Source organism: Perna viridis, chromosome 3, assembly GCF_037379345.1.
Source record: "Perna viridis isolate PV_CMFRI_1.1 ecotype Kerala chromosome 3, ASM3737934v1, whole genome shotgun sequence".
Lineage (NCBI taxonomy): Eukaryota > Metazoa > Mollusca > Bivalvia > Mytilida > Mytilidae > Perna > Perna viridis.
In genome coordinates, this window is record NC_142447.1 from 3,686,861 (window position 1) to 3,701,547 (window position 14,687).

Sequence of the window (14,687 nt, forward strand, 5' to 3'; positions counted from 1 at the left end):
GGGTATATATGTTTCATCTGTCTGTCTAAACGTCCGTCTGTCCGAACTTTTCTTAGCAGCTTGCATCATTGTTATAGAACTTGGATGTATAATAACCACACGAAGATGTGCATAGATACTGTCAGGAATTTATGTTTGAACAAAAATTGTAGAAATGTTTACACTTCCATGCCCACTCAATAACTTGAGTGTAACTATAGATCTTTATGAAATTATACCACCAGATGCCATACAACAACATAAAGTCTTGGATTGATTTTTTGTGTTGTGGCTTGAACCGTTTAGGAATTCGGAGACAAAAAGGGCCAGAAACAGGCATTTTCATTATGTGCGTTCAATAACTTTAGTATAAATATATATATGACTATCATTTTCCTGATATAATCTGGACAATAACATAACCTAAAAACATGTGAATGGACCTTTGATGTTGAACGACAAGGTGCCATACTACCTAAAGAAAGGTAGATAGGTTTTTTGGGGGTTATGACATGAACTATTTTGGAACAGCAGGCTATTTTACCCTACCGGTGCACCTGGTCCATACTCCCAGTTTTTAGTGGAGTCCGAGTTGCTCATTTACTTTTGTTTCTTTGTATGTATGATTTTAGTTACTTTATGTTCTTTGTTATGTATGTCTGTTTTCCATGTCTGGTCTTTGTCCTTGGATTACATTCTTTTGATTACGCTATAACCTTGGTTCCCTTGATTACTCTTACATATCAGAGATGGTAAAACAAGCCAATAAAAAAAACAGGTCAGACATGCGTATGTTGGCCAAATATGAGGCACATAAGGGAACACTATTAAAATACGCGGGTTTCGAGGAAAAATACCGAGAAACCACAAATTATCCCCAAGCGCCAGTGACTCGGACGCATAGTTGTGAATCGTTCGCTCGGTCCGAAATTTAGGCCAAACGCTCGTCTCGCCTTCATTTTTAGAGCGTATGCTGACTGGTACTGTTATAATCGTGACAGAACAATACAATGCGCTGGACACAATCAACACTGGGTGTATACCAAGTTACAGGACGTTGCTGTTTGCCATGTAATCAATAACCTTTAAAGGGAAAAGTCAACAGGGTCAATGTGTACCATTTGAAACTCTGTTTTATTTATTTTTACATGGTAGGCTTATCCTTAACCGTTTTGGACTTATAGGGGTACAAAATTAAGCAACCTACAAAAAAAAAAACAAAACAAAAAAAACAATAACAAACAAACAAACAAAACAAGCAAACAAACAAACAAAACAAAACAAAAAGAAAAAACGAAAAGAAAAAAACTTTAAATTTTGTTCCATTTCGAAAATACTTAATTGAATTTCAAATTTTGTGCGATATGTCCAAACCAGTTATTGTGTTCACAATGAACTGTAAGTCCCTCTGATTAAGTGGGTCAAAAGCTAGTCTTGTGTTCATATTTACCCCAAGTGAACAAAGTTCAATATGTTGCGGTCGTATCATGCTCTCCGTCAAATTAAAAATTCAAAATAGATAAAAACAAGACAGGCAGGTTTTAACATTTTAATATATTTAAATAAGCGAAAAGCATAACAGCTAAAGCCTATTACAATTCTGACTGGTAGCTGTTAAGAACTACAGATTTCAAAAATGTATCCTGGACTAACTCGAAAATACTGACTTAATATAGTCTATAGATAGCAGCTCAGTGAAAAATTGTTTCTTTAATGTGATGTCTGAGTGTCAATAGACAAATCTTTCATCTGCATGGACATCATCTGTGACACAAAGACGTTTCTAGGGTTGTCCTAGTTCAAGTTTTTGGGCTTAACAGTTGCGTCCATTCTGAGTATGTGTGCTTCAATTAGCCGAGTTAGGATTCGCATTTGTGCTTAATTATACTCCTCTCTCGAAAACAAAGTTTGTGGGTATATAGGTTCCACCATGTCTGTCCGAACTATTTTCTTAGCAGCATTGATATGAAGCTGTGTTGGATGTGATATAACCACACGGCGATATGCATACTGTCGGGCATTTATGTTTGGACAAAATTATAGAAATAATGGCTAGCTGTTGAACTCAGACGTTTTTTTTTCAATAAAACTTGTCTGATGTGTTGTCCACAACTCATCCTTAACGATTAGCAAGATTGTTATGAAACTTAATGGAGTTTTAGATTACCGTATGGAGATGTACTTATTGGCAGGAATTTACGTTTGGACAAAAATTGTAGAAATGACAGCTGTTGGAACTATTTTTTTTTTCAGCAAAAGGTGTCTAATATGTTGTTCACAACTCATTCTTAACGATTAGCAGGATTGTTATGAAACTTCATGGGATGCTAGATTACCATATTGGGATGTGCATATTTTAAGGATTTTATATTTTGACAAAAATTGTAGAAAGTGAGAGTGGTTTGAACATAGGCGTTTTTTCAGCAAATCTTGGTCAGATGCATTGTCTGCAACTCCTCCTCAACAACTTGCAGGATTGTTATGAAACTTTGTTACCATATTTGAATATGCATATTGTTAGAAATTTATGTTTAAAGTAAATTTGCAGTTATATTCTGTCACTGTGTTGTCCAATAAATACTGATTGTGGTTTGGGGTAGAGTGTTTTAGAAATGACAGCAACATTACGAGTCATAAGTGCTTAGTTTATCCCCCATAAAAATTGTGTCTAATATGAAACATGTGTCCACATAGGTCCTAAAAGGTACAGGGTTCAATGGGCTGTGGAGGTATTAGTCCCATTAGGAGCAATGTCAAGTTTTTATTTTAGGAAGGGTTATTGTCCATGTAGGTTGTTTATCACAAAGATTTCTAAAAATTGCCAAAGTAGGGTAGGATTACTTGGCAGTACTACACCATCAGTTTATTATTGTTTCTTTAATTTGCAGTTTTTGATTGATTCATCTTTTCTCTACTAAAATCAATTCAGTCTTTATGTAATTACAAAACATCTCCTTTTTCATATGACCACAGACCCAAAGTTCTCCTGTTCATATAACAACATATAAAACAAGTTCTCCTTTCCATATTCCTACATATGAAACAAAATTCTCCTTTCCATATTCCTACATATGAAACAAAATTCTCCTTTTCATATGACCACATATGTGGCAAGTACTCCTTTTCATGTGACCAGGTAAGTAGCATATTCTCTTTTTCATATGACTACACATGAAGTAAGTTCTCTTTTTCAAAAGAGCACATATGAATCAAATTCACCCATTAAGGTGAGCAGAAATGAATCAAGTAGCCCTTTGTATTCAATCACACCAAAATCACTTTACACAGTCAAGATAACTTCAAATCATGTAAACTACCAAAGGCCCAAAATAAAATAAAAGCATCAATGGTTAACATTTATTAAATTGATGTATTTCTATAGTTAATACAACACAGTAACAAAGAAATGAGAACATACTGATGTTTAGAAACCATGGTTACTGATGATTCAGACTAGAAACTTTTATATGAACACAATCTTATGAGATAACGGCCAGTAATCGTGACTAACAACATCATGATTTGTTCATAAGGTTAATTTAGGACATGTTAATAAATTTAAAAGATTATTATTTTTTTTTTCAATGATATAGTCTTACACGATACACCCTTTTTTTGTCAGAATGGGATTTTCACTTGAAAATTGAAATGAAATGTGTGAAATTTTTCCAGAGGTTTATAAAATAAATTATAATTTTGTTCAGTGATAGTATTTGTTCATGAGGACAATAAATTTCAATAGTATACAAACAAATAACAATAAAGTAAACAAAAGCAAATGTTCACTTTCATATCTTGAGAAGTTATGTTAAATGATGTAAACGTGAACAAAGTTTATGAATTCTTTTTCTGAAAGACTAACGATACAACTCCTGCAATTTAAATTCAGTTACATGTAATTCGATTCGAAATGATATTTTACAAAATTTCTTTAAAAAAAAAATGAAAACAAGATTATAAAAGCAACAGGCTCTGTTGTTCCTGCCAAGCCAGTGAAAAATACAGCATAAAACAAATTAAAATCTCCTTCTTGGAATCAAATCAAATAAATTACAAAGAGGCCTTTTTCTCCTCAAATTCAAATACGCAAATTAAATCTAAAATATCTAAAATTAGCATCTGAACACCTCTGGTTCAAGCACAAAATACAAGTCTAAAACAGTAAGAAAAAAAGGATTCTCTCTACTAAACAATGTTAAAAAAATGTTTGCACTGAAAAACACTTTGATCTCATTTTAACCTAAATAGTAAGTGTTAAATGAATACCAGTTTATGAACACAAAATAAGGGACTCTACTCAGCTCAGTTTTGCAAGATGCATAGTCTCACAGCCTCAACAATTAAAAAAAAACTGATTAATATATAAAAAAAAAATGTTATAAAAAGCATTTCTGGTTATTTTGGCAATATTAATGTTTTGTTGCATAGTTCAGGTACCAATTAAATTTTCTCATCTGAGGACATCTGAGAAAAATTTGTGCATTAACCAGGCACATATTTACAATATCAGTGTTTCTAAGCTATACTGAATCAAATTTCAATCTTAATAAGGTACATTTTTAAAAATTATAATGTCTACAGTTTTATACAATTAAATGTGACCAAATCATCTCTGAAAATTTGAAAATTAACAAATGAGCAAATTTCAATTTCATAAAAAAATTTACATATGGAAAACAATCTATTATTTGTGCATATTATCTGTCAGTCTGTACATATCTACACATAGAACTGAACACAGTTTCGTTCCTTTTGAAAAAAAAAAAAAGAAAAAAATCACTAAAATGAAATGAACACATCATTAAATAAAATGCAGATCAACTTTTTCAGCTTTTAAAACAAACTAAAAAAGAGACTCAACATAAAGCTAAAATGGTCTCTTTTGAAAAAAAAAACCCCAAAACTCTGAACACATATTTGTATAAAATAGTGGTAAAACAACTAAACAAGACAAATTTATGTAAAATACATGTACCTCAAACTTACAAACTGAACATAATATTATGAACTAGTAAAAAAAATAATTAAAATATGAGTTGGCAGTGTTAAATGCATTTTACATGACAAAACCCAGGTAAAAGTCAAGAGATTAGTGAACACAGTAGGTTTACAAGGCAGTGTTATATCGTATCATAATGTCAAAAGTTTTGTAAATCAACTTATTTTTCATTCTTTCAGTCTATTACACAAATTTTGCACACTCTTTAATTTGTGAAATTATCTTTTTAATTATCCAAATGCTCATAAAAACCTTCAAAATGGCAATAATAACAATGAATTTATGATTTTTTTCCCTCCTTGCAAAATTTGCACTGAGCAGCTACTAGACCCGCCTTCATTGTTGGTAACACAGGTAAAACAGCTTGCTTAAAAAAATAAGCTGATTTACAGTAATTAGAATTTTATGCAATTTTTAAAATTGTCAAAAACATGTATAAATTTAATCCACACATTTTAAGTAAGTGATCACATTTTGACCATGAAATGTGGTTAAAAATGATTAAGCCACAATCTTTTTTTCAATTATACAGTATACAAGTAAATGTAATTAATATCGTTTGGAGTACATGTATGCACTATACAATTGAGATCAATAGTCAAAGCATATACATTTATATTGATTAAGCCATTACAAATTTGTAGCCACATCATGTAGAAATTAACCTTAAGCAATATATCGATGTTGCTCTGGAGATCATATGCCCCCCCCCCACATTTAAGGTTAAAAAAACCCTACTAAGTCCCTTTTCTGAAGTGAAAAGGGACCAATATAACTGAACAGTAAATAAATACTACACAAGGATAAAACTTTTTATGGTACACAGCATCATTCTAACCTAAATAAGTATTGGTCCCAGGTCTGGGACCCTGAATTCTGACTTATAAATCAGATTGATTCTGGGCCCTCCATTTCTGATCAAGGACCTTTGAAATTTCAGTTGGTTAAATCCTGGACTCATCCTTATTCATGAATATTTCATTGAGGACTTATGGTTTTCTTCAAGTTGACTATTGTTTGAAAACTTGGAAAAGTCCAGGACCTCCAAAGCTGTAAAGTGTGACCAGATGGGATCAAATTCTGGCCAAATGTTATAGACTTAACAACCAGTAAGGAGCAACCTAAAAACATCCAGAATATTACAGAATGTTACAGAATGTTAATATCTACAGTCATGACTCATTCATTAGTAAATCTTAATCAAACAATTCGAATACTAATTACTTTACAAATTAAATACATTATTTTTTTTACAAATTAACTATCATTTTTTTTTTTTAAATATTTCCACGAAAAAAAAGTAAGATCTAATGCAAAGCTTCACAATATTTTAAAAGACAAATAAGTTAATCAACATACTTAAGAATTTCCAAGTAAGATCAAGCAGAGAGAGTTCTTGTAATATCAAGTTTGAAAACAGAAATGGAGATTATTATTCTACCAGTATTTGTGGAAGAATTTAAGGTGATGGACGGACACTTAATCTGCAAAACATCAATATGTACAATAAAAACTTTACATTACTTTAGTAAGGAAGTAGACCTAGGGTAAGGGAAGTAACTCTTTAAATCAATGATATGTTTGTATTATATTTAATTTCACCAAAATTTATCAAGCTTTCATTTGAAACAGAATGAAATCAGTCCATGTTACTTTGATGCTTACATAAGATTGACGTAAAATGCTGAATACAAACATTCCAATGATCTGTAAGAGTAGTGGCCCTTACCCTAAGTTTACCTCAAGTAAAGGCATTCAATTTTGAAATAAGAAATCAAAAGGAATTGTATCCTTTGAATTCCTGGTTTTAACAACAAGACCAAATTACCAATAAAATCATAATTTTTTTTGTAGAAAACATCAAAAGAGTAAATGTATTAGAAATTTGTCATGATGTTTGAGAGTTAAAAAAAAATTATGTACAAAAACATAAAAAAGAGACCTAGCAACATCAACACACAGGGCATAACCAATCTCTGATTTAGTGAGATAGTGTAACTCTTATAAAGTACATCATTTAACTGTAGCTGTACTTGCATGTTACTTACTAATTTACATACGCAGATAAATTATTAAAGAGCTGAACATCTGATACACCTTACCACCCCCCCTTTTTTATTTTCGGGTGTTTGTAGCCACACAACTTGGAAATGAAAAGCTGGAGGAAAAAAACGGTGTAATACAAAAAGGAGCTTCTTCTATGATGAAAAACATTAAACAAATAAAAAAACAAAAAACAAAACAAACAAACAAAAAAAAATCCATCATAATCCATTTTTTGTTATCATATGACATGTGGTCAGACTGAAGTATGCCACTTTATGTCAGTTTGTGTATAATTATTTCTATGTCTTTCTGACTCAACAATTTTAAAACACAAAAATTGCAACCTGTAGATCTTAAAAGATTGAACGAACTTTATCAGCCACGGAGTAAATTATCATTGTGAGAACATTAATAACAGAAGATGCTTTTTAATCTTTAGAGTTTACATCACCACTATAACCAGAGATTTGAAAATTAACAAGTGAAAAAAAAAAAGGTCAAGCAACAAAATGGCTCTACCTAGCCATGATTTTAACAAAGAACACGAAAAACCATGTAACATTTACACCATCATCAGTCTAAAAAATAAACTCTGTAATTCAGAATCATAAAATTTCTTAACTTGTAACAATTATATGCATCGATCAACAAAATACATAGTGGTCACATATATGTACACCCAAGCCCTCGTTTGGACATTTTGTACAATTTAATTTCAATCAATGATTTGTACTAATAATGACTGCATAATTAAATCCTCAATTATCATTTGTTGTAACTTTTCTATTAAATTCTAAGATACATGCATATTTTATTTTCATATTTCACGATTATCAACTACTGCTGTAAAATACATTTTTTTGTCTTTACCTTTTCTTTTCTTAATTTTTGTTTTTTTACAACAAATGATTGGTATGTGTACAGCACCACAATAAAGGTGGTTGCATTGTAGCCTACCCCTGCCACTAGTAGAGGTTGAATTAACCAGTTTATGCTTTGCAGGTACCCTACTATTCACATGGATTTGACATTTTCCCCTAATCCACAGTGGACAAAATTAAAAGAAATTAATACTGTTTTTTTACATGAGACATAATTGTCAATGATTTAACCAGCATGTATACTATATTTGTTAACTACAAAAAACATATGGCTTACCACTCATTATGTGATCTCTACACCACAGAGAGTAGAAAAAAACAAAGTCCATCTGAGCTGAAGTGTACTTTAAACAAATTCTATTATTATGGACAAATCATTGATTGAACAAATCCTGATTAGAACAACATTACAATACAAAGGTACTAAACAGAAACTGGATTTCGTAATATTATCTTCTGTCTTTGGTGTCACTAATTGAGGTCAATATATAGAACGAGAACCCGTCATATAGCTTTGTTCATGATAGCACTTACATATCTGTAAAAACGTGAGATTGAATAAAATGGTTTTGTCCTCTTTTGAACACATCAAGAATATCCATTAAAATATTCTCTGAACACAATGTGGCAAATTTGTCCATTTTAAAATCTCCATTAAAAAGAGTCGCTACACATTTAATAAAAAAAAAACGTACGCTCAAGTAATGGAGCTGAGATAAGAATTGGCACATGCTGTTCCTTGTCTACGGAAGACAAATTAAAAAAAAAAGGAGATGATTGCATAAAAATGATAAACGTTCGCTGCCTAGTCTGTTGAGACACAGTTTATGTCTGTTCAGCACTTTCCTCGGTAAACGCAATGAAGAATGGATCATGTGATATGAAGGATGGGAACAATACTGGTCAGTTTTTGCCCTAGGCAGGTCTCATGATGAGTCCACAGTACTATTACTGGTAACGTCATAATTACTTGAGCTACGAGACATAGATGAATACTGGCTATCTGACATACTTGTCGGACTCTCTAAAGGCTCTAAATCTAAGTATTCCTGCATAATGAAAAAAAAAACAAAAAAACATTTTAATAACTAATTAAAATATCTCGTATAAAACAAAATTTATATTGTTGCTGGTATGCAATGGCATGGCCTACAGTGAGGGAGGGCAACCTCTACAACAACAGATCATTAATACTATGATGAAGAAATGTACCAGATCAATGTGAAGATGGAGCACCATGGTCATGATATAGCGCTTATATACTATTTTTACCCTTACATTGGGGTGGGCATAAATTTATGAATATAGCAACAAGGGTATTACAGTGATAGTGGTACTGTTACTAGGATCAATCAATTACTTTTTAACATTCTTACCTCGCCACTACTTGCCATAGACGTCAACATTTTGTCTAAATCATTGACCAATCGATTAAATGACGGTCTTCCCGCGGGGAATTCATGCCAACAGAATTGCATCATTCTATTTATTTCCTCTGAAGCATATGGTGGCTTCTCCATTCTGTGTCCTTCCTTCAAAAGCTCAAATAACCTTTCAACTGGGATGGAAGGGTATGGATTACCTCCTAGGGTGAATATTTCCCAAAGTAATACACCATAGGACCACCTGTGAAAAAAAAATATCAGAATAACACACCAGGTAATACACCATAGGACCACCTGTGAAAAAAAAATATCAGAATAACACACCAGGTAATACACCATAGGACCACCTGTGAAAAAAAGACATATTTTAATTAAAAAAAAATAAATGTGTGCTACTGTAAGTCAAGTTTTTTGTACAATGTGTGGTAAAATCTAATGAATTGTAATAATAATCTGAAATAAATGTGTGGTACTTTAATTAAGGACATTCATGTTCTGTGTGTGTGTGTGTGTGTAAAAATGTTTCTTCAATCTTATGAATAATAATATTGATATGAAATACTTACACATCACTCTTAGAGGTATATTTCCTATCAAATAAAGCTTCAGGAGCCATCCATTTCACGGGTAACCGTCCCTGAAAGGAAAGTGATGGGTTAAAAATAATGCTATACAATTTTTAAGCCCCCCATGTACTTGGATTTAATGTTCAAATTAACTTCTACAGAATATTAGAGATTAACAAAAAAGCACAAATTAAGGAAAGTCCTTTAAATTTCAATTTAGGAAGATCTGGGAACTGATGAACTTGATATATTAAAAAAGAAATATATGTACACCAAATCTTCAGCATTTAAATATTTTCAAGTAAATACACTACTTACATCTCCTGTTTTTCTGTAGTAATCTAAGTTTGACAGATTTCTAGTCAAACCAAAATCTGCTATTTTCAGAACATAGTCTTCAGCTACAAGGACATTTCTAGCAGCCAAATCTCTGTGGATGCACTGTAATGGATAGATTGTTTTAGCTCTACACTTCTCAGCTAGTGCTTATGTAATATTGTAAACTAATTTGTTTCCACAAACACGTTTTTCACATTTTTGGATGTTAATTTCATTTTGTGGTTATTTAGTTTTATGGCTTAAACTTTTCAAAATATATATTCTATTATAAGAAGACTTGTTCACATGATTTATTTTCCTGTTAATTGTGAAATTAAATTAGTTTACAGTCACATAACAACAAGTGTAAATTTTTGTAAAGCTCAGGCAAAATCGGAAAAATCAGAAACATGCATGTCAAAAAACCACCGATCTGACAATATAACTTCACTCAAAAATGCTTTCTTTCTTTGAAAAAAAAAACAAACTATCATTTGATCTTTGCCTCAGTGGAATTGCTTAGAAATTTTTCAATAGAATGTTCGAAAAATGAGATTTTTGATAATAGAGTTATCTGCCCTTGAAACGTTAATTCTCAGTGTATTTCAATGAAATTATAACTCTATTTAAGAAATGATATGAAAAATCTCGTCTTTTTTCCTTAATTCTGATGGTGCAAATAGTCAAATTAAACACCTAAAATAGTGGTTTTGTTCATACAATGTTTCACCCACTGCCTGATTCTTACAGAGACTGACACTTAAGAGTTGAGCAACTGTACACCAATAAGACATTTGACACTATTTTTGTCCAAAGGATAGTATGCCCTATTATTTTTTAAAATCTTAGAATCTTCAAGTGGGATGAAAAACTGTGAGACACAATTAACTTCAAATGTTACCTGTCTTGAAGCAAGATACTCCATCCCTCTGGCAATCTGGTAAGCAAAAGATATCAAGTCTTTTTCTGTTAAAGGCCTGTTAACACAGACTTTCTCTAATCCTGGCTTCTCATAACTTGTAGAATTAGGAGGTCTTCTTGATCTCAAAAAGTCTCTCAAATTTCCATGGGGAGCAAACTCAACCACCACATACAAAGGACCTGTAAACAAGAAAACGCACTTGAGTAAATACAACTTGTAAATATTCAATATGACCGTTGCATTGTCCCTTGAAGTGAGCTGGGCAAACTGAAAACACACATCAAACCTCACGATAAATGCAACTAACCAAATATGGAATAGATATACGTCACAATGTAGTGTGACATATATCTATGTATTCAATCTTTGAATGGTACCATCAAGCATGAGGTATGATGTCTGTGCCCAGTCTATTTGCCTGTCAGACCTTACTGATAAAATTTCAACCAGACTGGTTTAAAAAAAAAAAAAAAAAAAAAGAAATCAATCCAGAGATCAGAAACATAACTTGTTTTAGTGATAGCCCAAAGATACACTGTCTCTAAAATGACCAACAAAATATCTTCCAGTCTTGCAAAGCCTGAAGTCTGTTGATCTTAATCACTGAAGAGTTTTCGCCCAAGTATCCAGACATTTGCCATGAAAAAATTAATCATTTAACAATTGCATTTCAACAAATGGTCTTGAGAAATTTAAATAGTCTTATAATACTATACATAGTGCTTAAGTTTCCCTTATCGTCAGTTTTCATGTGTTATCTTTTTTTATTCGGTTCACTACATTGTGAACATGGTCTTGAGAAATTTAAATAGTCATACAGTTTTTACGTGCAACCTTTCTTTATTCAGTTTGCTACATTGTGCATGTAGATTGTCTCTGCTTCATGTGTTTATGTTTAAAAAGTTTTTGGACTTCCACTTATAAAAATCATTCCACTGATGATGCTTCAGTATTTTTTAGCAAATATTTCAGGGTAAACATTAACTGCTTACCATTTTGAGTACAGCACCCCAGTAAATTGATTATATTTTTGTGACTGCCTATCAATTTCATTACTTCCATCTCCTGAATCAAGTCTGTCATCTCTCTGTCTGTTGCATCCTCTGAATCATGAAATAGGTCAGTTTAAAAAGATGTCTAATTTTTATTTAAGATAACAGATAAAAATTTAATCCCACTTCCTTTTTTTTTGAGGCTCCAGCATAAAACCATCTCTGTCAGCGAAGATGGCATGAAATCGAACTTACATTAAATTTTTCATACCTGTTTTAGAGAAACACAAAATGATATTTTCAGTAATTTATTTTTTAGAAGAAACTTGTATAATTTTTACTTTGATACTGCATACAAGCATTTATCTTTTCTATGATGAGTAGTTTATTTTTGTATTTCTGCATTGATTTTATGTTATTATGTTGCAAGATTTTAAAGGAGTTTCTCTAGTGTTTTTATTTTTCATTATCCTGTGAGTTTCCCTATGTTCAACTAATTACTCAGCATAAATTATAACCTTGACACACCATTAAATGTGTAGAATGGAGATATCAAATCATGATATGAAAATGATATTGATTTTTGCTTCTTAACTAAGATTAAATCCTTTTCATAAAATAAGAACTACAGAAACAATATTTTATTGTAAGTCCAAAGTTATAAATTCATTAACTTGATAAGAACCTTTAAGTTTACAATTAAGACTCATTATTTCGTTGGGTATGATCAAACCAGAAAAACCATTGAATTTGGTAACAGGGTTAATCCATAGTATCAACAATTATGCCTTTTAGAATTCTTAATGACACATCTTCCTAAAATTCACCCTTACCTTTTAACATTTTGACTGCTACAGTAGTCGTTGACATTTTACTCAAACCGTAAGTCTCAGCCTTCATAACCAATCCAAAAGCTCCCTCACCTAATGGTTTCCCAAGTGATAACCTAGAAATAATACAAATGATCCAATATGTAGATTAACCAACTTAATTCCTAACTAAATACAGTCAAACCTTGGTAGCTTGAACTCCAAGGGACCATTGAAATGTGTTCGAGTTTTCGGGAGTTTGAGAAATTGAAGTTCGTATATTTCCAGATTTTTTTTCTGTGCCGGTCCGAGTTCGACTTTATCATTGGAAATTGCCTACTTCCTATGAAGTTGTGTTAGTTCACAGATCTTTTTCGTTCACTTTCGGAAGATTATGTTGATTTGTGGACATTAAAAATGCTGTGTTCACTTTTAAAAACGTTCAGAGTTCGAGTTCCTTGGTCAATAATTTGTTTTCATCCAATTTTCTTTCATGCTTTTTATCATTATTTAATATTTCCTTGGTCAATAATTAGTTTTCATCCAATTTTCTTTCATGCTTTTTATCATACCGACTTCGGAATATTCTCGAACTTCAATCAGTGTTATGTTAAAGATCAAAACTACCTAATTAGTGATGACTTAAATTTTACCTGTTATTAACTAAAATGACACTGATTAATGATAGGGTTTCAGTTTTTCACACCTTTTACTACCCAAGCTGAAAAAATTGCTGACCAGTTTGAGTTAGTGAGGGTTGAGCGGCGAAACGTAGCTCTAACTATTTTTTTGTATTTTCTTAACGTTAGATAAATAGCATTAGATCACGTAAATAGAGAATACTTAGAAATTAATATTTCTTATAAGACCAAGTTACCTAAACAGTCAACATGACCAATAGCTGCCACAACTTCCGTAAAAATTATTCAAACATAACCATCCTGATTACAGGTTCAGTTAATCACCCCTAGTGAACAAAAGTTCTTACTTGTCACGAGGAATTTCCCACTGCTTGTCTAATGGAATATCATATTCAGACCACAAAGTGAAATCTGACGACAACCTTCTGCGTGGACCTTGTTCTATTCTAATCGTTGGCATCACTAATGGTTGCTGACCATCTCCATACTTTTCTGGGTAGTAGATCTCATTCTGAAGTATAAAATAAATTTAAGTTTATTGCAAATACTTGTGTAAAATTGTGAACATTCACAAGACTTGATCTAATAAATATATATGGGGATATTCATATTTGAAAGTGACATTTGCAGATACTACTTTTCACTGATTTCTTCATGGTGAAAATAATTGCAGTGTGAAAAGTACACCATCATTTTGCAAGTGTGTGTGTGTGTGGGGGGGGAGGGGGAATAACAAGTTTTTCATTGGTACATTGAAACCTTCCTAAACCAAACCCATTTTGTAATTTTCAATGGATTCAGAGAGATGTTCTGTTTACCAAGGTTCAAAGAACATCTGCAGGTTTTCAGATTTGATTTCTACTTACAGGCCTCATAACAATAACACGCTTGATACTTCTGTATTTCCCAGAGTGTAGACGTTTGTAACGCTTGTAGAAGACTGTTAAGAGAAGAGCAACGACAATCAGGAGGAACACTGTGGCTCCAGCAGCAACAGCATATGTTGTTATATGTGTTTTTTTGTTTTCTCGTGATTGGGATGGTGATGAAGCTGGTTCCTCTAGTGGTTCTAAAATATAAAGTACAGCATGAGAGATTTCCATCTCCTCTTTAATTCAGAGTCCAAAATTATTTCCACAGACGTCAATC

General features: G+C 32.1%; 1 protein-coding gene across 6 annotated transcripts in view; it reads right to left on the reverse strand.

Annotated features, from left to right (window-relative positions):
- Nucleotides 1-3,324: 3,324 nt before the first annotated feature.
- Nucleotides 3,325-14,687, reverse strand: part of LOC148620701 (fibroblast growth factor receptor 4-like) — a 52,295-nt gene continuing 40,932 nt past the window's right edge. For 5 of the 6 annotated variants that reach the window (XM_088574409.1, XM_088574410.1, XM_088574406.1 and 2 more), the window contains 9 exons: nt 14,405-14,607; nt 13,886-14,049; nt 12,922-13,034; nt 12,089-12,199; nt 11,076-11,275; nt 10,175-10,297; nt 9,857-9,927; nt 9,282-9,531; nt 3,325-8,954 (listed from right to left, as the gene is read on the reverse strand). In XM_088574409.1, the coding sequence (XP_088430535.1) occupies nt 8,832-8,954; nt 9,282-9,531; nt 9,857-9,927; nt 10,175-10,297; nt 11,076-11,275; nt 12,089-12,199; nt 12,922-13,034; nt 13,886-14,049; nt 14,405-14,607 (1,358 nt within the window). In that variant the 3' untranslated portion in view covers nt 3,325-8,831. Of the gene's footprint in view, nt 8,955-9,281; nt 9,532-9,585; nt 9,638-9,856; nt 9,928-10,174; nt 10,298-11,075; nt 11,276-12,088; nt 12,200-12,921; nt 13,035-13,885; nt 14,050-14,404; nt 14,608-14,687 lie in introns of those variants that run through there. The other variant, XM_088574412.1, reaches the window with a different exon arrangement.